Genomic DNA, 25,012 nt, shown 5'->3' with positions numbered 1-25,012 from the left:
AAGCAGCAGTCCTTTGTGCTCTCAGGCTGTTATCAGGTTACAAGGTAGTGGGTTAGGTTTTCTGCCTGTTATGTATGAGGTTATGATGAGGGGCTTATGCTTGTTTCTTGACCAATTGCAGGGATTTATGGCAGGGCTATCCCCTTTCACCCTGACCAGTCTTAAGTTTCGTTTCTTGTTTGTGACGTGGACATAAATTATATACAGCTCTCCGCCAGGATTTTGTTTCAGGAGTTTCTGGCAAGAATTTCTTTTTAACCCTTAGTTGACTACTTGAATGGTATCTCTTGCTAGTGGCATGGGCACTGATTAACTGGGTTGTGACACCAGGTTGTGCCTGCTGGCCTGTGGAGGCCCCAGGGAAGAGCAGCAGGGCAGGAATCCACAGCCCACCCTCACTCACACCCCATGCACAGATCTGGGGGGTGCAAGTCCCCCCGTGACCCTGGAGTGCATGCAGTGCCGAGGAGCTGGAGCCCTGGACAAGCTGCCCGTGGCTCCATCCTGCTCCCCACTGGGGTCCTGCAGCTACACATTTGGGCCTTAGGCCCTAAGCCTCACACTGCCCGGCTGGGCAGCATTCCCAGTTCCAGCCCCTGCCCTACCCAACTCCCTCCCTATGCGGTTTCAGTCCCCTCCCCCCTGCCCTACTTACCTGCAGGAACTGTTCTCCAAGCTGCCTGGGGCCATGTGTATATACATGGCGCCTCCTGCCCGACCTCCCTCCTCCCATTCTCTCCCAGTTCCCTGCCGGCTGGAACTCTGCCAACCTGCAGAAAGCTCTTCGCAAAACCACAAAATCTGTGGGCTTCTCCGGTTAAATGAGAAATCCGTGTTTGCCTTCGGTACAAGGTAAAATCCGCAGTTTACTCCATTTTTAGTGGGAAACGGGAACCCGGATCCCAGGTAATAACTCTTGGGTCCCAACTAAGCAGCAATAGAAGACGGACACTCCTTATTTTAGACAGATACAAAGCTGTATCCTTTCATCTTTTTCTTTTTAAATGTTTTACATAATCAATTATGAATTATGAAAATGAAGTTGACATTTGTAATAACTATAAAACCCCCATAATATTCAACTTTGTATAATACAAAAAAAATCAAATACAGCTCACTAGTCAGAGCCTATGATTCAGCGAGTTACATTCTTTGAGCAGTCTTCAAAATTAACAACACATTGACATGAACAAGGGAAGGTTCTTGCATCTCGTAGTGTTTTATTCTTCACTGCACAAATTCATGAAGATAATTTTATATCTGTTTAAGTAATTACAGATTTCTGTGTGTACTGGAGACGTAATTACATTTTGAAGTATGGAAAGATCAGATTCTGGATAATTATTAAAATTCATGCATTCTGTATTGTTAGCAAATTTATCTTTTTGTGATGATCTGCTCCTGATTGGGAAAGTGTCAGAGTTTTATGTTATTTATAAATATATAGTTAAGCTTATATCAAGTTTAAATGGAAGGCTTGTAGAAGAAATGATGCAGTGAAAATTAGTCTCTAACTGAAACTTGCACAATTTTAAACTGATAACATAAGATACAAAACTAGAAGGGGCTTCCTGGAACACTGAGTCCATTCCTGGCTACTGCTGGTAAGTGTAGTGTATTAGTAAGGGCCATCTTAAAACTAGGTAAGTAATTAACTATTACTAATCCCATTAGAAAACTGTTTTAGGACCTCACTTCTCTTACAGTTAGAAACATTCTGAATTCCAACCTAAGTTTATTCATGGCTAGTTCTCTACATATTTGGTTTTTTTACCAGTGTTGTTATTTTAGCTCAAACAACTCTTTTCCATCCCTGGTATTTATCCCCTTCCGTGTGTTGATGGAGGCATACACTCATTCTCAGCTAAATTAAACAAGCCAGGTTTTTCTGATTACCTTAGTAAGGTAGGCTCTCCATTCCATGATATTTGTGGTCAAACATATGGCCCGCAGGCCAGATCCAGTCCTGGAGCCATATGATCTGGCCTTTGAGTCTTGGACTGACCCTGCACATTGCATGTGGAAAGTGATGCTGGTCTGGTGCACAGGGCTGGACCTGGTGCCATGGACACTGCACACAACACAGGGGGCAGTCTGGGGTGCATGCTGCATGCGGCACCCATGCTGGACCAGCCCTGAGCCATAGTTCCAGGGCCAGTCCAGACTGGGTTATCAGAGCCAGTGCACATGGCTGGTCCAGCAGGGTGCAACATGCAGTGCTCTCCCTGTGCTGGCCCCCTGTGCACCCATGGCTAGTCCAGCGCCATGTGCCACGTGCAGCTCATTCTAGCCCCACTCTGGGGCTTGCTCTGCATGTGGCATTGGGGGCTAACATGAGGCATGTACTGCATACAGTGCTCCACCAGACTGGCCCTGCGTGTTGGTGCTGGAGCGTGGTCCCAATCTTGCTTGCTGACCAGATCAGCAAACCTCATCTGGCCTACATGGCCAGATGAGTTTGACAGTTTCACACTACACAGATGTAATTCCTTCAGTAAAGTCAGGTGTTAGCTTGAGTTTTTTGCCATAAAAACCGTATCTGAAGCAAGCATGGCAGGGCAAGCAGTAGAAATGCAGGAGGTGACTGACCATGCTTGAGAGATGACAAGAAGTATGTCAACTGAAGGATGACTACCTGCATACAGATCTCAATTTCATGTCCATAGTATCTTCATATGTTTAAAAATAGGAAGAGCTTAACAATCTGTTCTCACCCTTTGGGAGAAATGGCTGAATTCAGTTTTTGTAGGCAGTTTTGTTTGTCCGTGTGAATTAAATGTGAGAGGGTGTGAAGCAACTGAAGTTTGTTTTTAAACTCTTTTGTGTCAGCAGCGCAGATTGTGCAAAGGAGTTTACCCCTTCTCTTGGCGTGTGTGTTTATCTGGTTTGCTAATCTGGTATTGGGCACATCTAGACAAGATGTTTACTTGAAGTTGCCTAATTAGCTCCACAGTAAATGTCTCAGTGTCTACACATGCAGTGTAAATACAAGTACTATCCTTTGATGGAGTTTTTTACTCTGCAGCAGCGCACATGTAGACACTAATGAGGAAGGCTGGGGCATGAAGGTGTTTCAGTGCGGAGGCTGTTTGCCAGCTAGCTCTGCACTGAAGCACCCTTGTACCCCAGCCAGCCCTTTTGCATCACGTTGAGCTGGGTCAGAGCAGCCCCCATCTGGCAACCTGACTCCCTGGGCCCCCTGCCAGCCAGGGTTGCTCCAGCCCAGGTCAATGTGCTGCGGTCCCAGGTGCACGTTGAATCTGGTGCCCAGGAGCAATAAACTCCAACATATGTGCCAGACTTTATTGCTGCACATTAATAGCATGTGCAGATGCACCCCTGTCTTGCAATTCATTGGTAAATCTGGGACCTTTTTAATCTCGCTGATTTACTGCAGGATCCTAAGGGCCTATTTTATAGAGTAAATCTGGAAAATGTACTGTACAGCAATGTGAATATGAATCATTACACAATAACAGACATTATAAAATGAGCCTATTAGCAATGGTAGATCCAGATGTACTCTCAAGATATCTCCTTCTGTTCTAAGATTTTATTTCATTTGGGGAACTGCAGCATGTTGCCCAAGCAGAAATGTGCTTTTGGGGATGGTATACTCTGTTCAATGGTGATAAATACGGATTGCTGACTGGCCAGACATAGTCCCCTTGAGACAGCTACTGTAGCTTCATTTCATCACAGGCATGTTATTAGTGTTGTCAAGCACTTGTTTGTGAAGCGTGAATGATGTGCTGGAAAGATTAATTTTGTCAGGTATACTCATGATGAAAGTAGCTAACATCTCATAAGGGACAGTTTACAAGCATTTGCACAATTAGCCCAATTGTTTTGTTACATAATTAATTGTGTTCCTACTTGGATGACACTTGTTTGTCCTCTTTGAAATGGAAAGCTGGTTTTTGTTTGCTGGCTTTAAAAAATTACATTTTTTTTAGGGAAACATAATTATAGATTGTAAGACTTGGCACTGCTAAATGTGTGCAGCGACCTGTTGGTTATCATTTTCATTAATTCAAATTTCGCATCTCTCTGGCACGGGTCCTCAACCCCTGGCCTGCGGGTCAGATCTGGCCTGCTGAGCCATGACATCTGGCCCACAGGGGCTCCTCATGGGTCAGGAAATTTGGCAGCAAGGAGCAAATTGATACTGCCACCTCTCTTCCACTGCCTAATTCTCAAGCCCCACAGCCTTCCCCCCGATCCTGTGGCTGGATCGAGGCTAGGCTGCCCTTCATCCCTCTCCATGGCCCACACACTGGATCCGGCCCACCCTGTAGATCCAGCTTGGACTGGGCATCGCCTGCCTGGCCTATGGGGAAAAAGATTGAGCACCACTGTTCTCTGGTATAGAAATATGTGATAGGTATATTAGAGAAGATTAGTGCATAGCTTCTCTGAATCATGGAGTATTTTACTCCAGCAGTCAATGTTTTGCTTGTCTCCTGGTCAGTTCTTCTCTTTCAGATGGCTGGTGAGATATCCTGTCTTTTAGAACTCCTTATTGCCTCTGTGCCTTCCCAGGTGATTGGCTTGTTATTCAGTTACCTTGTACCAGAAGTCAGACTGGAAATAGTTTTTTGCCCTGGGCAACAGCCAACAGCCAAGAGTTATTCTTATAAAAGGGTGATTGGCAAAGTTGAATACCTCTCGCAGCTAGCCCTGTTTTAGGTGCAGAAATTTCTCCTGTCTCCTTTTGCTGGTCTCAGCTCAGAGTGGATGAAAACCACAGAGAAGGCAAACAAGATAGAGTTCCCTGTTAGATACAAAAGGAATCGGGTAGAGGTGATATCTTTTATTAGACCAACTAGGTTTTTGCAAAAAAAAAAAAATCTTTAATTGCAAGGTTTTGGGCACAAACACCCTTCTTCAGGCATAGGACAAAAAATTGTAAAAGTTCTTGTAGGTAGAAATGAAAGTTCGTATTTCATACAAGAGTTGAAGGTGTGGTAAAATCTCCTGTTTGGAACAGTTCATTTTGTTATGCACATTAGGCTCAGATAATTAGTTAGAATAGTCGGTTTATCTGATTCCTTTTGCTCTAGACCAATACAGCTACAACCTGGATACCTGACACTGTTTGATACAGGTGTATATGGAGTCCTTGAGTTGTAACAGCATTATAAGCTGTACATAGACGGTGCCCCCAGCCTTCCCAAGCGTGGTGCCTCTTATAAAAGCAGTTGTACAGACATGGAATAGAATTATTATCATATTGTTATTCTTAGCCCATAAGAAGTGAATGCATTATCTGAATATCTGCCTACTTCTGTGTAATAATCGCCTCATGCACTGACTTGATGAAACTTTACTGCTTGAAGATGCCATTTATTTTCTTATACCTGAAACTGTCCTTTGAGAAGCAAGGAGATGGCCAAAACTGTTGCAGTTTCATTATAAGTAAAGTGTTTCACCAAGACTAAAAGACTGATTAGAGGCTTTATAGTCAAATTGACTGTATGAGATGATATATGGTAAAAGATAAGAATGCTTTCTTTAGCTTATATAAATTTTGGCATTGAAAAACGAGGATAAAACAGACATTGAAACATTAACTTTAAAATAGACATAGAACAAGCATTTAAAAAAAGACCAAACATATAGAAGAGTTTTAGACATAGCTTTAAACACAATTCCTAGTCCCTACCAGGAAACAGGAAACTGTAGAAAGATTGACATACGAGAGCTTCTCTTTGGTGACCACAGTCAACAAGTGCACACTACTCCTGTCCCATGGTTTCTTTTCAGAAAGTGTGTGTTTTTCCACTGTAGCCTGATCATAGTTAAATGTTGATTTTAATCCTGTGAGCACCCAGCTTGGGGCACAATGTAGGCTACATATTCTTGTACTGTAAATTATCATTACATTTGTATAATGTTCTTTCAGAGAAGCAATTTATGGAAAGTGGTGATTCCCTTTTCCTCCACCACTTTTCTTCTGCTCCTCCTTTATTGTACCAATTCCCTGTATTTTCCTCTACCTCCCACCCAGCCAGTTTTCACGATATGGTTAGACTGCACCTAAAAAAAAAAAAAAAAAAAAAGGAGGGGGAAGGGGCAGTGGCACAACACATCAGAGGACTGAGTAATTGAACCAACCAGGGTTGTTCTATGGCCGGGCACAGAAGCTTTTTGATCTGTTAATGCTTATCTTCCTTGTGTGGGCACAAGACCCTTGATTCTTCCCACATCCTTTATTTTTGCATTTGTTCTCTGTGTGTGTGTGTGTGTGTGTTCTCACTTGTGAGAGGAATTCTGGAAAGGCTTAGTTTGATGATTTGCCTCCTGTTCAAGTCACTGGGAGTTTTGGAGTTTGCTTCATGGGAGCCAGGACTTTGCACTTATTTTGGGCACAACTACAGGATTCCAATGACTGAGTGGACTAGATAAATGCAAATTCCCTAAAGAAAAGGTTGCTCATCCTGGCTTTTTATTTACATAGAGTCAAAAGGCTGCAGTTGGGATTGAAGCCTCATTATGATGGACATGATACAAATACTACATTTTTTAAAATCCCTTGAAGGGTTTGAAATCTAAAGATGTCTGTAGTACATTCATAAGACAATTTAAGTATTGCTGATGTATGTGTTTTTTGCTGTTCCCAGCCATGTATCATGGTTAGTATGATGACATAGGTTACAAGTGGTGCAGGATATATCTGCCTACAAAGTTGTGTGCCTGCCTTCAGCGAATGAAAAGAATTTGAGATCCTGTTTCAAAAACAGTGTGGGTGAAGATGAAGAGAGCAGAATGGATCGAGATACCCAATACTTTGAAATTACTTAGGAGTCTTTGGCATATGTAATATGCTAAATAACGGGTCCTTTGAAATTTAGTCCTAGGCTCAAAAATTCACCTCATTGTAGCTCTCATCATGTTTTTTAAATTTTATATTTTAATTTTTTTCTAGATTACTTTCAGATTCTGAACAGATTGACATTTTAAGAAAAGCAAGATCATACATACAGCAGGGAAAATATAATGATGTGGTAAGTAATTTCTCACTGTACAGCGACATGTCTTAGAAATCTTGGGCGAAATCTGAAACTTGCTTTATTTTTCTTTTCCATTAAGCTGTCCGACTTTTCCCTTTAGAGATGTGTTTTGCTGATGTAAAATTAATTCTGTTGTAAAATCTGTAAAACTTCATATTTCCAGCTGTTCAGTTACTGATTGCTTTTAAATGACACTGTTATGTTTTCAAATGGTAGCTGTTGCTGATTCTGACAAAATGAGCCAAGCTGAATATTTTGTGCAACTTTCAGGAAGCTGGCTACAGACAAATTGGGCTCAGTGTTCTCTGGTAATATTTATTATGCTCTGATGTGATAAAGGATACATAACACCTTTTGCTGAAGGATTTTAGCTTTGTGACAGTGTCTCACAGAAGTCTTCATACAGTAGATATGTGTCACTGCCATTTTACAGCTGCATTAACTTGATGTTGAAGAGTTTGCCTATGGTCACACACTGAACCAGAAACCTAACTAGCAAAAGAACCTCTGCCTTGATCTAGCCATAAGTCATGGGGTTTTTTTATCTCTCATCTGAGCCAACTGTGTATTATTTTCACAGCAAGTCTCTGTAGTTTGGTTTTATATACAGTAGATCCAAATTTTAACAGGTTTACACTGCATACAAATTTTGTTCAAGAAGTATATGAAAATGTCAAGTATACAAGATTAAATTTAATCTAGAAAAACATGTAGAAATATAATTTAATTTAGTTCTTTGCATTTGCCCTTTTTTCTAATATGCTTTCCGCAAGGTTAATATAAGTTTTATTTACAGAATACTTGCATTTCAATTTAAATTTCTTGGCAATCAGAAGTTGCTGATTTTGAAGCTAATGGATGCATTCTTGTATGAGATTAAAATTTGTCCTTTTCAGGTCTATACTTTAAGAGATCTATACTTGATGCATTAATTTGTTAGAAATTATTTTATATTGATCTGTCACCGCTACCCTCCCCCAAAATGCACACACACACACGCACATGCGTGCACACACACAAGTTGGTGCTAGGGTCAAGATCAATCTCTTGGTCAGCGGTGCCAATTGAGTTGGGGCATTGTCATGCTCCTGTACTGACAGTTAAAGGGTGGTGTTCCACCAGCTGTTCAGCAACTTTTTGACCACCCCTGTCAAGCCTTATGACACTTCTCAATATCCCTATCTGTACACAGTTCTTTTCATTGTAAATAGAGCAGTTAGAAGTAGTTTGGCAAGTTTTTGCCTGTGTTGGTTCTTTACCTCCCTTAATATACCCCAGGACTGGGTCTTAAGGATGTATCATTCTAACTGTTCTGGCTTAACATATTGCCAGTGCGAATCCACAACTGGTACGCTGTTTGTTTTTGGAAAAGCTCATATCCCTGACAGATGTTCACTATATGTCCACTTTTACACAGGTGAAAGAGGCTCACCTTTTAATATTTTTATAAGACTGCTTCAAGGACCTGTCATCATGTGTCCAGGGCAGATTTGACTTAAGTTCCACATCAGTCCAGAAGCACAGCTGCAACTTCCAGTTTCATTAGTTCCAGAGATCCATCATCACAGGCTGTCCCTGGTTCACATCCCAATATAGCTGAAGTCAAAACTTCAGAAGGGGCTATACCACTTCTCTGGGAAGAGCAGAGGCAGATGTCAACCTTAGCATCTAACCTCTCTAATATTGCTTGCTTTGTCACAGTGTATTGTCAGTGTGCTTGCTGCTTTTAATTAATGAACCAATGTTTAATAGCTGTGTCCATCTTGGCACTGGAGTATTCTGTAGTACCAAGGGTTATCTCCACTCCCCTCCACAGGCTTAAATATCACCACCAGGGAACTGATGACCTCTGCCTCAGTAGTATCAGGTGCATGCATGATTATAGTTTGACTAGCAATTAAACTAAGTATTTGGTTTCAAGAGCCTTAAAACTAGGGTGTTCTTTTTTCTCTTCAGTTGCCCAATGCAGTGAGCAAGAATTCAATACATATGCTGCATATTCTCAGAAGTCTTTTTTATTTTATTTTTTTTGAGTGTAGAGGTCTGAAAGAGAAATGAAGGCTTTTTACATGCTTGATTGTATAGACAAGTAAGAATAAGCGTGTATCCTGATATTATTCTTTCTGGCCCTTGGGCCATTTTTCCATATAATGTTCCAGCACAGCGCTATTAGAATTCCTGGCTTTTCTTTACAATTCCATAGATGTCTAATGAAGTAATGGATTTACATTTGAAAAAAATGATCCTTTTCAAGTATTTTTCCTTAAGCCATGTTCTAATTAAGGAGAAGGTAGAGGCTACACACCAGATTTTCAGAGCCCTATCATTTTCTTCCAAAGGGCCAAATCTTTCAGTTTCCCCAAAACTATTCATCTGCTGACAGAATGAAAGGTCAAGCAGTGACAGCCTGGAGGGACAATCCTAGTAGGTTTCAGAATGTATTAAGATCTGTTATGAGCTAGCTAACTTAAATCCCTACGCTCTAATTAGGATTCACTCTACTAGGGCTCAGGCAGCTTCTGCCGGTTCCTTGAAAAACGCTCCTGTTTCAGATATCTGCAGGACATCTTTTTTGGAGGAGTCCTGTCTATATTTTGAATAAACAGTGTTCCCTAATAAAAGCAGATTGCTGCTTTTGGTAGAGTTGTGTTGCAGTCTTTCAACTTTACACATGTATCTTGAAAGTCACTCAAGGCAGACTATATGTGGAGCAACCCTTGAAGAAGAAGGAAATACTTGAGTTGTCCTTATATATATTCCAAAAACTACATCCTCCTTCTCATCCTGCCAAAGCGATGCAGCATTTGGATTCCAAACTGGTGAAGGAACTAAGTGGCACCTGAGCATCCAGGGCGCACATGTGGCCTATATAGACAACCACAGGCGAAAAAGCCTGTGCTCTTGAGGGTGTAGGATACATGAATATACCTTAACTTTGGGTTAACTGTCCTTTGTTTTCTGTTTTTAGGCAGATTTATTTTTTGATAATCTTGTCTCACATACTAAACTGTTGCGTATGCTCTGTTCTCTCTAGATATCTCTTTGCAAAACCTTAATTATCCTTGCTTTGGAAGGACTGACATATTATCATACTTATGACAGATTGTTCCTGGGCATAAGTATTGCAATGGGTTTTGTGGGCTGGACATCCTATGTGATTTTGGTGATTATTAAGACACATACCAATCTGATGAGGACTGTCCAGAATAATAAGGTAAGTTAAAAGATATAGTGACTGCCCAGTTATCAATGATATGTGCACATGTAATATTAATTTCTTTAAAAACAGCGGTCTGGCTGATGTCTTCATGAGTTTAAAAAGAGCCTTTCTGGCTCCTAATCCTTGTTTTTTGGTGGGAATCTCCCTCACCAACTTTCAGGTGTGGTTTGGAACATCCCATTCCCCGCCCCCCCCGGGTTCATAGATTTCATAGATTTTATAGACATTAGGGCTGGAAGGGACCTCGGAAGATCATTGAGTCCAGCCCCCTGCCCAAAGGGCAGGAAGTCAGCTGGAGTCATAGGATCCCAGCAAGATAAGCATCCAGTTTGCTCTTGAAGGTGTTCAATGTAGGCGCTTGAACCACCTCCGGTGGCAGGCTGTTCCAGACCTTGGGGGCTCGGACAGTAAAGAAATTCTTCCTTATGTCCAGCCTGAAACAGTCTTGTCGTAGTTTATGACCGTTCGACCTAGTCGTCATCCCTTGGGGCGCTCTGGCGAACAAACGTTCCCCCAGATACTGGTGGTCACCCCTGATAAACTTGTAGGTGGCCATCAGATCACCCCTGAGCCTGCGCTTTTCCAGGCTAAAGAGCCCCAGGGCTCTTAGCCTGTCATCGTAGGGTCTGCTTCCCTGACCTCTGATCATGCGCGTGGCTCTTCTCTGGACTCTCTCAAGCTTCTCCACATCCTTTTTGAATTGTGGAGCCCAAAACTGGACGCAGTACTCCAGCTGCGGCCTCACTAGGGCCAAGTACAAGGGGAGAATGACGTCCCGGAATTTGCTTGAGAAGCATCTATGGATGCAAGCCAGCGTTTTGGTCGCTTTACTAGCCGCAGCATCGCATTATCTAGCATCGGGTTGCTAGATATTGTATGAGAAGGAGCATTGAGATTTATCCCACTTCCTGATGAGGTTTGTAGTTCACTGGAGCTCTGAACTAAACTAAAAACGCCAAAAAGATATCTGCATTTAACTAGTTCAGTTTTAACTTAATGAAGACTCATAATTTTTTTTCTTTACATTGTTTCTTTATTTATCTGTATGAATTTCAATCATAGCTTCTTTGCATTTTCAGTATTTTTACCTTTTGTTTATGACCACATTGGAATCATAGTCTAGTAGTATACAGAAACTACCTTTATCTTTCTCTAGTGTTCTGACACTATGTATGGTATCATTTGGGCACTGTATTAAAAAAAAATGAAAGCTTTAATAGGTGCCTCAGAAAAATCTCCATAATACTGGCATTTTAAAGTTACTGTCTATGGCAGTCATTTTGCTTGTGACCTAATTAGATACTGACAATGATGTACAACTAGGGAAGAAATTAAAAAGCTATATCTCTAACATCAGGAGAACCTAACTCCGTAAATGAATATGAGCCTTTTAGCCAGAAAAGTGACGACCCCCACCCCATGCAGAGTTAAGATTACCTCTTGGTGTCTTATGCTGTTTTAAAATGTAATTTTCTTTAAAACTGAAATATCTGAAAACCAGGACATAAAGGGTGAAGGTGCATGCCCATGCTACTTTACTTAAAGAATTGTATACATGTATTTCTGCTGCAGACACTGTACTTAGTGTAACTGCATTGAATGGTGGATGGGAATGTTGGAGCTACCTGACAAAGCTATGTTTATGATGGACTTTGAAGTACAGATGAACCCCTTTGCTTGATCCCAGTGTGCACATAAGCAAAAGGAAATGCTGCATGTGCACCCTGAACAATTCAGGGCATGAATAAGGTGTTTGTTTGTTGTGCGGCAAAGTGTGTCAGCACTTCATAGCGCTACAAAAATGCAGTGCTATATGGGTGTGCAAGTGTTCCATCCCCCCTTGCTGGAGAGCTGAAATCATCTCAAAGGCAATCTGTCCAGCTAGGGGTCCATTAGGGTATTGCTCCTTGGTTTCCACTGCCCCCAACAGAGCCCAGTTGCTGCTGCTCTCTCCCCTGCCAAGGACTGCAGGCAGTCAGTGATCAGCTAGCAAAGCCCCAGCTGCCCAGCTCTGCTAAACAACAGCCAACAGAGCTACAACTTTGAAAGAAGCAACATTGTGTAGTACTTTTTTTGTAGCACTTCAAGCAGTTTGAATGGCTCTTTGCTTGCTTTTTGTAGCATTACAAAGGCCATATTTAGCCCTACAAATGCAATCCCTATCCATGGCCTCCATAAGCCTCATTTAAGTCCTGCGCTATGTAGGTTGTCAGCAGTGAGGCCCAAGCGGGATTTTCTTTCCATGGGGAGTGTTAGCAATTACCAGAGATGAGCATGGTTTGTGGGTTATTAAAAGTATAGTAATAGATAGCAGTGCTTATCAGGATGAATGGGTTATAAAATTTAGCAGTAATGCTGTTTTTTTCTGTATAGTAAGATAAGCTCTGGAGTGAAGGCCAGGAGTAAGTCGTTCCTGTGGAGTATAGTTCAAAAGCAGATTACATTTGTGTAGCAGGGCCATCAAAGAAGGCAGGAGTTAACTCATTTGCAATTGTTAGACCATTTCAGTTAACACTTTGCAGTTAGTTAGTTAGTTAAATGTTGCTATAGGATTCCAGATCTTCCTTCCCACTCCTGGATATCCTGTTCATAGTGCAGCAGCAATTATGGTCATGCTACTGCTGACAAGGCTGGTAAGAAATCACAGATGTGGTCTGTGTCCCAAAGTCTCTAGCAGTTTTATGTGGTGGTTACAATCCAAAACATGAGAGAACTGGAGCACCTCCTTTCTCCTCTCCTTCCCCAGCATCCCTCCCCATCACAATTTCTAAGGAAACTTCCCTTTTCATCCCATTAAGCTACTAGCATTTCACAAGACCTTAGCACTTTGTGCTCCTTACAGTTTGGCACTTCCTGCTGTTGCTGCTTACATAAATTACAGGCAGCAGCTTATTACATGGCCATACCCAAGCTACATAACCAAGGAAGTGCTATACACCAGACCAGGCCCTGACTCCCCACAAAGCCAATCCCTTACGTGAGCTCCTGATTTTTTTGTTAGATTTCTCAGATATTCCTTTGGCTCGTCTGGTCAACCCTACCTGCATCCAGTTCCTATACCATAAGTAGGCATGGCTTGCACTTTTTTTAATAGTATATTTTTCTAGAAACCAGGTAGGGACCACCGTCAGCCTATTCCTATTCCTCTCCCTTTGCCTCCCTGCTCCCTCTCCTCCAGATCCTTATGTGGGAGCTTTAGGGGAAGGTCTGAGACCATGTCATAGAGAGTAAGGGCCCCCAGATTCACAGAAGGCAAGGAAAGGGGCAAATACACCACAGAGATCCTGACTCTCATGGAGAAACAGGCAGAGGGATTCAGATATACTCAGAAGGGGCATCTTGTCAGATCTTGAGCATCAGGATAATGCCTGTGTGTTTGTTGAATACCAGGTTCAGTCTTGCTCCCCAAAATGTTTTGTGGATGCCATGTGAGGTAAATGTTAAGTGATCCCACCATCAGCACGATCGGTACATTTGTGTTCCATAAAGAATGCTGCATTTTGTGAAGGAGGAGAGGTAGGCAGTCAAGGAGCCTGTATTTTGGGAAACATTGGTTCAAATTATTTTAAATGTGGGTCACTAACCCTACCATGCAACCCCACAAACTCCTGTAATGTCAGAGCAATAAGGCATATAGATTTTAGGGTATGTCTGCATGGATATGGTCAACCCCTGTGGGCAGCCAAGCCCAACCCTGAAAGCTCTGCTGAGTTCTTGGGTAGGTCCGTCTTGCTTCCTTATCCACCTTTTCCATAAAAAAATGTTTTGTGAAGCGGGCTTTGAGCATGAGGCCCTGCCAGCAACAATCCCATGGTTTCTTGTATTTCAGTCCCTTCACACCCCATTTTTGTGCATCTCCTGCTCATAATGGCCAAGTCTGGATGTGGAGAAATTGGTTCACAATTTCTTAGAAGCACGCTGCATCACAAATATACGCAAGTGAATGGATGACCTTGGTGTGGGTTTAAAGATACCAAGGCCATCCACTTTTGTGTATTTGCATTTCTAAGAACTGTGAACCAGTTTCTCCACAGGGACAGATATGCAGGAATTCCAGGAGGTTGAAGTTTTTATTTCTTTACAAAGGAAATTGGATGCAGGTGTCGCCGTGGATGTAGTCTTTCTGGACTTCAGCAAGGCCTTTGACACTGTCAACCACCCCATCCTCATTAAAAAACTAGGTGACTGTGGCATCGATGCCTACACGGTCAGATGGATTGCTAATTGGCTGAAGGGTCGTACTCAGAGGGTGGTGGCGGACGGGTCATATTTGACCTGGGGAGAAGTGGGCAGCGGAGTCCCCCAGGGCTCGGTCCTTGGGCCTGCACTGTTCAATTTCTTTATCAGCGATTTGGACAATGGGGTGAAAAGCAACCTGTTCAAATTTGCTGTTGATACCAAAATATGGGGTGAGGTGGGCACGCTAGTAGGGAGGGAAAGACTGCAGAAAGACCTGGATAGGTTGCAAGGGTGGGCTAACAAAAACAGGATGCGTTTCAATACAGACAGGTGCAGGGTGCTGCACTTGGGCAGTAGTAACTGGCAGCACACTTATAAGATGGGAAACTCCCTTCTTGAGAGCACGGAGGCAGAAAGGGATCTTGGAGTCATCATTGACTTCAAGATGAACATGGGCCGACAGTGCGAGGTCACAGTCGGCAGGGCCTATTGTGCATCCACAGGTGCATCTCGAGTAGGGCCAAGGAGGTGATCCTCCCCCTCTACGCAACACTGGTCAGGCCGCAGCTGGAGTACTGTGTCCAGTTCTCGGCACCCCACTTCAAGAGGGATGTGGACAACATTGAGAGGGTCCAGAGGAGGGCCACCCGCATGATCCAGGGACAGCAGGGCAGACCCTACAATGAGAGGCTACGGGACCTGAACCTGTTCAGCCTTCACAAGAGAAGGCTGAGGGGGGACCTGGTGACTGTCTATAAACTCACTAGGGGGGACCAGAAGGGTTTGGGGGAGACCTTGTTTTCCCTAGCGCCCCCCGGGATAACAAGGAATAACGGCCACAAGTTGTTGGAGAGTAGGTTTAGATTAGACATCTGTAGGAACTACTTCACAGTTAGCGTGGCTAGGGTCTGGAACCGACTTCCAAGGGAAGTGGTGCTGGCTCCTACCCTGGGGGTCTTTAAGAAGAGGCTTGGTGCCTACCTGGCTGGGGTCATTTGAGCCCAGTTTTCCTCTTGCCCAGGCAGGGGGTCGGACTTGAAGATCTACAAGGTCCCTTCCGACCCTACTTCTATGATTCTATGAAATTATATACAACAGTTCTTATAAATTATCACTGCTGAAATTTGTCTCCTGCAAAGGTCAGGAATGGAATCCATTTTTTAAATATCTGTCCCTCTTTTGTCACTGTTCTAATCATCTAATATAATGGGACAGTTTCTACATCACCAGGCTGTAACGTATTTATTTTACTATGCTATTTCAATCTGTAGTTGGGAGCAGGTAGGGGTGTGATTACTTCCGCATCTAAGCAGTACATAATCTGACAGCCAAAACCACAAGGATATCAGGTCTTCATTCTGCAGAAAGCATACTTCTTTTACTGGGGCATTCAGTGGGCAAACATGTGGATCCAAAGGTATATTACCACCCACCCCAATAGTTATTATTCTGGTCGTTTTCCTTCAGTATGTATGGATCTCTGGGAACAAGCACCACACATAGGAAAAGGGGTTTCTTTCTCCACACGTTCTCTAGCATGCAGCATCACCATTAGAAAATGTGTTGGATCAGGAGTATTTTATAAAAGTTTTCTTCATATAAAATGGACATAGAAGATGAATAAACCTGTTCAGATATTTCTTCTACTACATATTCCTGTTACTACCCCTCTACAAAGCCTACCAATTTCACCTCAAAATCTTCTCTTCCCCTCCTTTCCCTGCCATCACTTGATCAGGCAGCATATTTTTTTTCTTAATCTACTTGCAGTGCCATCTGTATTTTCTTTACTCCAGTTGACATGCCCTCAAAATAAAAGGCCCATGTTACAAAAGTTGATTGAGGAGGGGAAAACAGGAGGCATCTTGCTATCAATTTATGTCACATTGATTTAGGCTGAAAATAGTTGGGTTTAGATCAGGCTCAGTAGCTTTGCAGTATCTACCTTGTGAAAATTGGTAGGCTAAGAAAACATTTTGGCTGCTGTCTCTGCTAACGCAGTGTGTAATGTGTTTGGGTCACAACACACATCACCGGGGATCCAGGTTTTCCATTTCCCATGGAAAAACAGAAAAAAACATGGATTTTCCCCTTTACCCAAGAAAAAAGCGGATTTTTCATTTTAACACAGACGTGGGCAACTGGTGCCTCCCGAGCCTGGAGGGCATCAGATCACCGGGGGTCCCCCATCATGTTTTATATGGAGGAGATTAAAGACTCTCAAAAAAATCTTTCAGATATTTTCAGAATAAATTACATTTGTTAAAGTATATGACAGTGAATGCTTAGTTAACATCTTCATGTATTCAGTAAATTATTTTGAGGATATTCCTGTAGTGACATTTTGCAGCGTCTGGGCTGAAATGAGATTTTCCCTGCTCTTTTTCATAAAGAATTCCAAAATTGAATAATATTCAGAAAAATCATAATGCATAACTGATGTTTTCTTTCTTTCTTTTAGAAGAAATAACCCAGAACTTAATGACTTTTGTTATTAATAGAGCCAGTGAACACACTAAGAGTATTCAGAGCATTAAGTATTCTATGCAAAACTTGGAAGTGTGCTCATAAAAGCCATACATTTTTTAAAAATGAGGTCAGCTGAATCAAGTCAAGTGATTCTTTTAAAAGAAATGAGCCTCTTATGTCCTTGGTCTGGAGGCTTTCGTTAATTTGCTGTAACTGGCTTTTTTCAATAGAATCCTTTCTGTTGCTTCACTGACTCACCCATATTACTATTGGTTTCTATTGGTTTACTTCCTATACTACTTGGAACTGGTGGTAAGATTTCTTATATCCATGTTAAAACCATGTGGTTTATAGGGAGTATTGAAATGGCATGAAGAAATTTGTTTTGTGATTAATCTGTAATGGACTGGAAGACATCCATTTGTTAGATAGAATCTCTATCTAATGGATTGTAACTGTAACCTTAAAGTGTCACCACTGTTGTTCCTCTGCTTTACCTAGGACAAGTTAGGTTGTGTGACAGGGTTGATAGTGCAGTTTTTGTAATAAGGTAGACAAGAATTGGTATGGGATGGTTTGGATAGGCATTATCTGATAGGGGTTGGACTAGATGATCTCTGGAGGTCATAGAAATTGTAAGCCTGTTTTCATCTGGAATTTGGGACCAGGAAGTGGTTTTATTATTCCATGTCATACACAAAAATATAACACAAAAACTACTTTAAAAACTGTGATGGAATGATTTTTCTCAGGCAGGTTTAAATGTGATGTAATTTGTTAATCACAAAATGCCATAAATTCATTTTTAGATCTGGTCCTTGCTGTTGAGTTAAACCAAAGATGCTCAAACCATGGGCCATGGGCCAGATCTGGCCTGCAGAGCCATGGCATCTGGCTCGCGGGGCTCCCTGTGGGTCAGGAAATTTGGCAGGAGGGAAGAGCAGTGGCAGTTAATATATGCCGAGGCCAGGGGAATGGAGGCTTTAAACCCCCTTCCCTGACCCCAGCCCTTTAAACCCCCCACATGGGACCCCAGCCCTGATCTGCCTGGGGGGGCAGCCCCTGTCAGGATTATGTTCCCTACTCCCTGCTGTGGGGGACCCTCCCTGGATGCATGGGACTGCAGCCTGGGTCTGCCTTGTGGGGTGGGAGGTAGTCCCTGCCAGGCCCCTATTCCCTGCTTGAGCGGAAAGCGCAGGGGCTAATAGGCTGAGGTGAGGAGGGATGAGGTTTAAACCCTGGCCCTGGCCCTGGCCCCCAGCTGGGGTTTGCTGAGGGAGGGGGAGCGGGAGCCCCTGCCAAGCTTTTGCTCCCACCTTGCTACTCATTCTAGTGGAAGGGACGGGAGCATGGCCACACGCTGGCCTGGGGTTGGCATGCTCAAGTGGGGAGGGAGAGGGGTTTAAACAGCCTGCCTCAGCATGCCAACCCCAGGCTGGGGCATGGCCGTGCTCCTCCCTCCATTCAAGTGAGGGACAACACCCTGGCAAGGGCTGCCGTCTCTCCCACTTGAGCAGGGAGTGGAGAAGGAGGGGGATGCAGAAGTCTAGCAGGGGCTGTCCCCCCCAAGGAAACCCCAGCTGGGAACCCAGTGGGGGGAGCTGTGGGAGAAGCCCCCATGGGGGCGCCCCTACGCACCCCCCGCTCCCACGCCCTAAAAAAAAAAAAAAAAAAAAAAAAAAAGCCCCACACTCACCAGCTATAGCAGTGGCAATCAGGGCTTCTGGGGGCATGTGGTAGAGCCCCCTTTCCCCCCCATGCAGCATGGGGTAGTGGGGGGCAGTGGGGATCACCCTCTCCCTGCTTGGCACCCGTGCAGCAGCTGTCGCATAGCATGGGTGCAGCGTGACTTGGCAGGGTGCTGCACGCTGTCTGGGAGCTGGGGCAACTCCACCTGTCAGCCGGAGCCCGGCACCACTCAGCCCCAGTGGCTCCAGCTGCCAGACAGCATGAAGTGCCCTGCCCAGCTGCGCTGCACCTGTGTCATGGGGCAGCTGCCACATGGGTGCCAGGCGGGGGGAGTGACTCCTTCTGCCCCCCACTGCCCCGTGCTGCGGGAGGAGGTGGGGCTCTGCCATGAGCCCTCAGAGGCCCTGATTGCCGCTGCTACCGCTGGGGAGGGCAGTGCAGGGCTTTTTCTTTTCTTTTCTTCTTTTTTTTTTTTTTAAGAGCCGGGAGGCCGGGGCTGGGCAGGGCAGCCATGGGGGCTTCTCCTGCGGCTCTTCCCGGCCAATCCGAATCTCCAAATCAGCACCAAAACAGCATCAAAACTCCAAAACAGATTCAGCTAAAATGGAACAGCAATCTGAAACACCAAAACGAATCACTGTTCCTCCAAAATGGCTGAATCCGAAACAGAAATGAAACATAGCCATTTTGCACAGCCCTACTGCAAGGGACCCCAGCCAGGGACTGCCTGGCAGGGGTGGAGCAGCCCCTGTCTGGCTGTTCCCCTGCTCCCTGTTTGCATGGAGGGGTGGCGGGTCATGGCAAGGCCAGGGAGCAAGGGAAAAGCTAGGTGCAGTGCCCAGCTGGGGTCCCTTCTGGTAGGGAAATGGGGGGTTTAAACCCCCTTCCCCCCCTGCCTCAGAGTGCCAGCCTGACTGGCATGTGGCCACACCCCCCACCCTTTCGCTTGAACTGGGAGCGGGGAAAAGCCTGGCAGGGGCTGCTGAGCCTTTTCCAGGGAGAATCCGGCTAGAGTCCCAGGTGGAGGGAGGGGGCGTAAAGCCCCCTCTTGCCCTCTGTCTCATTCTACCTGCCTGACCCCAGAGTCTGGCTACCCTCCTTCCTCTGCTGCAGTGGTGAGTGTGGGGAAAAGCCTGGCAGGAGCTGCTTCATGGAGCAGGATTTTCTACCCTCCCCCCTCTTCTCAGCCAGCCAGCCACTGTTAATGCTTCAGCTAGGGAGCAGAGGGGTGGGGCCAACCCTGCTCTTTGGAACAGACAGCATAGCCCAGGCTTTGCAGTTTTGGCTGCAAAGCATCCTGGGATGCTGAAGGACTATGAATTAACTTGAACCGGAAAGGGGTCTGGGACAGAAGTTCCATAAATTGGTTTCACCTATATCAGCTAAGTCTGATACTACATCCAACCAGGTTTATCTAAAGCCTGTTTTGGCCATTTTGTAAGTGGTTTAAGTGCACTGAACTTCTGTTCTGTTACAGGTTTAAACCAGTTTCTGATCACTTAAACCAGTTTATGTTTAATGTCTGACTCTAGCCATTGACTCTCTTGTGTGCAGCCTGGGGGCATGCAGCCTCGGGCCACTCAGAACATGGACAGTCCTGACTTACCTCTCTCCACAATAGCTACCTCTTGTCAGTTGTTATCTGCAACCTTGGACTTTCAACATAAGCTCTTCAGGACAAGGCCTGTCTTGGGTCCTTAGAGTGCTTAGCACAATGGGATTGGCATATGTTTTGCATTGATCCTACTCTTAATAATGAAAGAGGCAAGGATTTCTTAGAATGATATCTTTTATTAGACCAACTGTGTAATTGGGATAAACATCCTTTGTCAGGTCTCTTGTGGACCATCACAGCTACAGCATTACTCTTATACTACCTTAATAAGGAAGAGATCTTCACAATACCTGTTGCTTTTTACTTTCTTGTGTGAACAATAAAACTCATCAAACATTTTTAAAGAAGATTTTATACATAACAGGTAGATGGTTTTCAGGAAACAAATGCAAACTTACAACCCTCTTCTGGTGCCCATCCTCATATAGGAAAGCTTTACTTACATAAGGCAAGTTGTGATATCTGTCATTATTGAACTTCCTATCATGCTAATTCTTAATACAGTAGAAATATGTGTTCTAAAAATCACACTAAAAAAATTGCATGCTGAAAAATCCATATACAGGGTGTTGACAGGCATACAAGTTGCACAGGTTTCAGTTGTTTCATTCAGATATAAAGCTCCCATGGTTAAGGTAATCTAGAATATTTATATGAATCATTTTGTGTTTTTCAGGCATCTTCTGTTTTTGCATATGGCTTTTCAGCTGTTGGAATATTTATAGCTTTTTTTCTGCTGATTCAAGCATATCCTTGGACCTATTATATATACTGTCTGTTACCAGTACCAGTTTGGTATGCTGTTGTGAGAGAGTAAGTAAAGCATGAAATTGTGTCGCAAAGCCCATGTCTCTTTCCTCTATGTCAGTCAGATTATCCAAAAGGTATTGACAAATATTTTTTTCATTTGATTTAATGAAATTTTGTTTTCTGATGCATTCAAGGACACTGGCTTATCTTGTCCCTAGTGGATGGAGTAATATCCATAATGTCTTTTGTATTAGGAAACCTTGAATAGTAAATAGTTAACATCTGACCGAGTAAAGTGCAGCTTGTGAAAGCTCACACCTCTCTGAATGAGTTGGTCTCTGATATCCTCCCTGCCCTACCTTCTTGAATAGTTTTATTTATACGTTACCTTATTCTATAATTTGGGCAACCTTTCTCTCCACCCCAATTAAATTTTTGGTCCTCCAGATAGACCTGGTAAGTTCCTGTTGGAAATGAGATTGCTAGGTGGTACCATTGAGGATCACATCCTCATTTTGCAAGACTTCTTCTTGGTTTTGTATGGGGGGATGGACACTTTTAGATTATGGAAATACATGTAAACTTGAGGTTGTAGTTCTTTGCCTAATATAATGTTATGTTACTATTAATAACATTTATATTCAGGGAAACTATTGTGATTGGCATGCATTAATAGACTTTATAGTAAAATGTCAATAAACCTGAGTATATTTTTCTAAAAGCTTTTCAACTTTGCATTAGTTTTGGTGGATACTGACCCTAGCGTAAAATGCTTGTCGATTCTTGCCAGCAGCCAGTTTAAATAGATGTTAGTCTGATACTTGCAAAAATAGGGGTCAAAGTAGAAAAAATGGCTTCTTGTGAATGCTTATGCTCTGAACCATCTGAGAGTAGGGTGGGGACCCTCTCTCTTTTGTTTTAACTAAAGATATATTCATTATTCTTCCCAATCATTTTGAACAGATTCCCAGTGATTCAGGATCTTGCAACACTACTCTTGACGTTTCCTCTGCATCAGTCTATTGGATTCCTATTCGTTTGTGCTCTGGGAATTGAAATATTAGTAAGTACTTGATTAGTATTATTAATAAAGTACTCAGCTAATTTATCTGCCTGAGAAAATGTCACTTGCCTATTTTTTGTCAATCTTATGTTGGAATTTCTATTAGGTTTTCAGCTTCTTCTACCGTTCTACACTCACTGTTGGTCTCATCATTTTTGCTGGCTGGCCAGTGATCACACAGCTATGGGCTCAAGCAAAGGTATGGATTTGGCCAAAATAATTCTGTCATTGGTTATCAGGATTGGACATCACAATCATTCTTTCTCTAAAGAAAGCATTGAGATGAGGAGTAATATTTAGGAAGGCAAGGTGATGCAGCTTTTTTTTTTTTTTTATCTATCGCCAAACCAAAGCAATAAGGCTGCTGAATAAGCTGAGTTGCCCTGACATTTAACTGACAGCTGATATTGGTTGTGGGATATCTGTGATGCATTTGGTAGTCACTGTCCTCGTCGGACAGGTTTCTTGAGAACACAAGATTTCTCCTGGAGTCTCCCCCATCATAGTTCTCCATGTCATGCTTTCATCCTACCTTCAAGATACCTGCAGTTGTCAGTATTTTGTGATACAATGTTTTATTAAGTCCTTGTGATGAAATCAATATAAATACTCACGTGCAGAAGTGTCAATAAAATGTAGCTGTTTTATATACATTACGTACCTCAAAGGGGTATGTATGATTGATTAGAGTACAGTAGATAATTTAGTTACAGTATTTACTGTAATCCAAGACAAGGTCTTCCCCCACCATGTAATATGGAAGCAAGACCTTTCATCTTTGACTTGAGTCCAGGGTGGAGTCAGGACCAGAACCGCAGGTGCCGCTGCCTCACCCCACCGACCACCTCATCCCCCACCTCTCCCCCCAGTGCAGTGGCAGCAGCTCTGGCTGCAACTCACAGTACAGTGCCCACAGTGGTGGTGGCTGGAATAAAAATGTGCTTTGTGCCCCAGGTTGCAGCTGGGCTGGAGTCCTTCTAGGGCTGTGGGGAGGTGGGAAGAGGAGGAGGAGACAGGTAATAGGCAGAGACAATGGAGGGGCATCTGGGGGTGGTCGGAGGCTGGGGGAGGGGTAGGCACCAGGAGGAGGACAGGTGCCATGGGGTGCAGGGGTGAAATCTGCTGCCAGCAGTAGCAAAATCCACTGCCACTCTAGAGAACTAAAATTCCCAGGGTGCCCCCCTGACACGCTGCTGCACTGCTGCTGATCCCTGGAGCCCACTAGTATAAATGGTGGGAGGAGCAACCAGGGCAGCAGCCCCAAGTGCTGCCCTTTCAGAAGGACACAAAACTAGCCACCACCACAGCAGTGTCTGACTGTGTCACCATGATCAGCATTGTGGCAGCCTTGTGCTTCCTTATGTGTCAAGGCTGCCCCATGCATGGAGCTGCCCTTCTACACCTCTGCTAGAGCCAGAAATTGCAAGTGGAGCAGCTATGCCTCTCATAAATGGTGGGGGGGCACCAGAATTAAGGCAATGTCTGGTTCTTGTGCCCTGGTTGCCCACCCCTTCTTATGCTACTGCTATAGAATACTTTGATGTGCCTGCAGCCTAGTACCAAGTGAAACATAAATAGTTTTCTCAAATCAAAATGTTAAATTCTCAGTTTTTGATGGTTTCCTGCTATGGCTAAGTTAGAGATTGCTTAGAAAATGACTTGAGTAAATCATGTGGCTTTAATTTATGAACTAGAAAATATTACTGCCAGGTAAAATAGGGATGATTTATTAATTGTAGGATAATTCTTTTAACATTACACTTGTGTACAGGTCTCATATTTGCATTATCACTCCTCGCTGCCATAAGATTATTTACCAGGCTTAGGAAAGTACTTAGCATATGCATAACTCATTAACTCTCATTGCTTTCAGTATGACTTTATCAGTTGTCTAAATGCCTTCTTGAATTGGAACACCTTTCTAAATGAAGCCAAAGTGCTCTAATATAAATGACCCCATCAATTTTTTTCTGCTTATGTTATCTCTGATATATGCAATCACTTTCTTTCACCCCTAATAGCTGCTATGCTGCAAGCTTAATATAGTATATATTGAAATGTTTTCTCCATTCAGTCAATTCTCTGTTCAAAATGACCTCCAAATATGCTGCTGTTCTGTTCCTTTGTTTTAGATAACAGCAGTAAGCTGGACTCTCTTATGTTGGCTTCTGGCAATGTTTCCCTTGATGCCTGTTGTCGGAAGAGAACCAAATATTTCTCTAGTGTAAGGGTAACATTTTTTTTTTCTTTGCAACTTTTTATTTCTCAATTCACAGATGTAGGCTGAGTTTTGATATATGTGAGGAATTCTGTTATTGAAAACTGGTTGAAACAGGTATTGAGATTCAGAATTTAAATGAGGTGATTATAGAGACTTCAGTTATTCACTAGTATGAATGAAAATGGACTTCTAATTTTCCAACAATACTGTAACAAAAGCTGCGTCCATTTACTCAGCACAGTGTTCTGTAATTTCATGTGGAGAAAAGCATTTTTCACTACAGACAAATTGCAAGTGAAAATAAAGATCTTAATTAAAGGAAACTTTTTCATTTGGGTACAGACATGGTAAATAGCATTGACAAACATGAGAGAGCGCATTTCTCTAAAACCCATTTACTTTGACAGTGTCTTTCTGAACTCCCATACCTAATTTTAAGTAATTTGAATAATAGTCTATAGTTAATGAATTTCTTATAGTAATGAGATGAACTTTTCCCCTGTTTCTTCATGTCTCCTGTTTCATATCTTTCTGGTTCACATTTCCTAATCCATTTCTTCTTTCGGTTCTCTGTCCAAGTACAGGTTGTGCATTTCTTTCCTTTGTCACTTCCACCCACCCCATCAGTCTCCCCCTATTTTCCTTCTGGTACATCTTCTCTCCGTGATCCACTCTTATTTCTTTTGCAGTCTTCCTGGTCATCTTTCAGGAGTTATCTTTTTCACCTGTCTAGTTTTCGGTCCCACTAATTTGTCCAGCTTCAGTTCAGTTAGATAGCACATGATACTTAATG

The 25,012-nt window shown here is 43.2% G+C and overlaps 1 protein-coding gene across 13 annotated transcripts in view; it reads left to right on the top strand.

Moving 5' to 3' along the window:
* Positions 1-25,012, top strand: part of PIGN (phosphatidylinositol glycan anchor biosynthesis class N) — a 170,722-nt gene that overhangs the window by 94,935 nt on the left and 50,775 nt on the right. For 12 of the 13 annotated variants that reach the window (XR_003095436.1, XR_003095435.1, XR_003095437.1 and 9 more), the window contains 6 exons: positions 6,929-7,007; positions 10,048-10,227; positions 20,862-20,998; positions 21,899-21,998; positions 22,105-22,197; positions 24,131-24,222. Coding sequence is in view for 7 of the 13 variants with exons in the window: in XM_025211020.1 (XP_025066805.1) it covers positions 6,929-7,007; positions 10,048-10,227; positions 20,862-20,998; positions 21,899-21,998; positions 22,105-22,197; positions 24,131-24,222 (681 nt within the window). In the remaining 6 variants the exon portion in view is untranslated. The remainder of the gene's footprint in view (positions 1-6,928; positions 7,008-10,047; positions 10,228-20,861; positions 20,999-21,898; positions 21,999-22,104; positions 22,198-24,130; positions 24,223-25,012) is intronic. The other variant, XM_025211022.1, reaches the window with a different exon arrangement.

This window comes from Alligator sinensis, unplaced genomic scaffold (assembly GCF_000455745.1).
Source record: "Alligator sinensis unplaced genomic scaffold, ASM45574v1 scaffold514_1, whole genome shotgun sequence".
In the NCBI taxonomy this organism is placed as follows: Eukaryota; Metazoa; Chordata; order Crocodylia; family Alligatoridae; genus Alligator; species Alligator sinensis.
The sequence above is the reverse complement of the archived record's forward strand: the minus strand, read 5'-3'. Positions and strand labels throughout refer to the sequence as shown.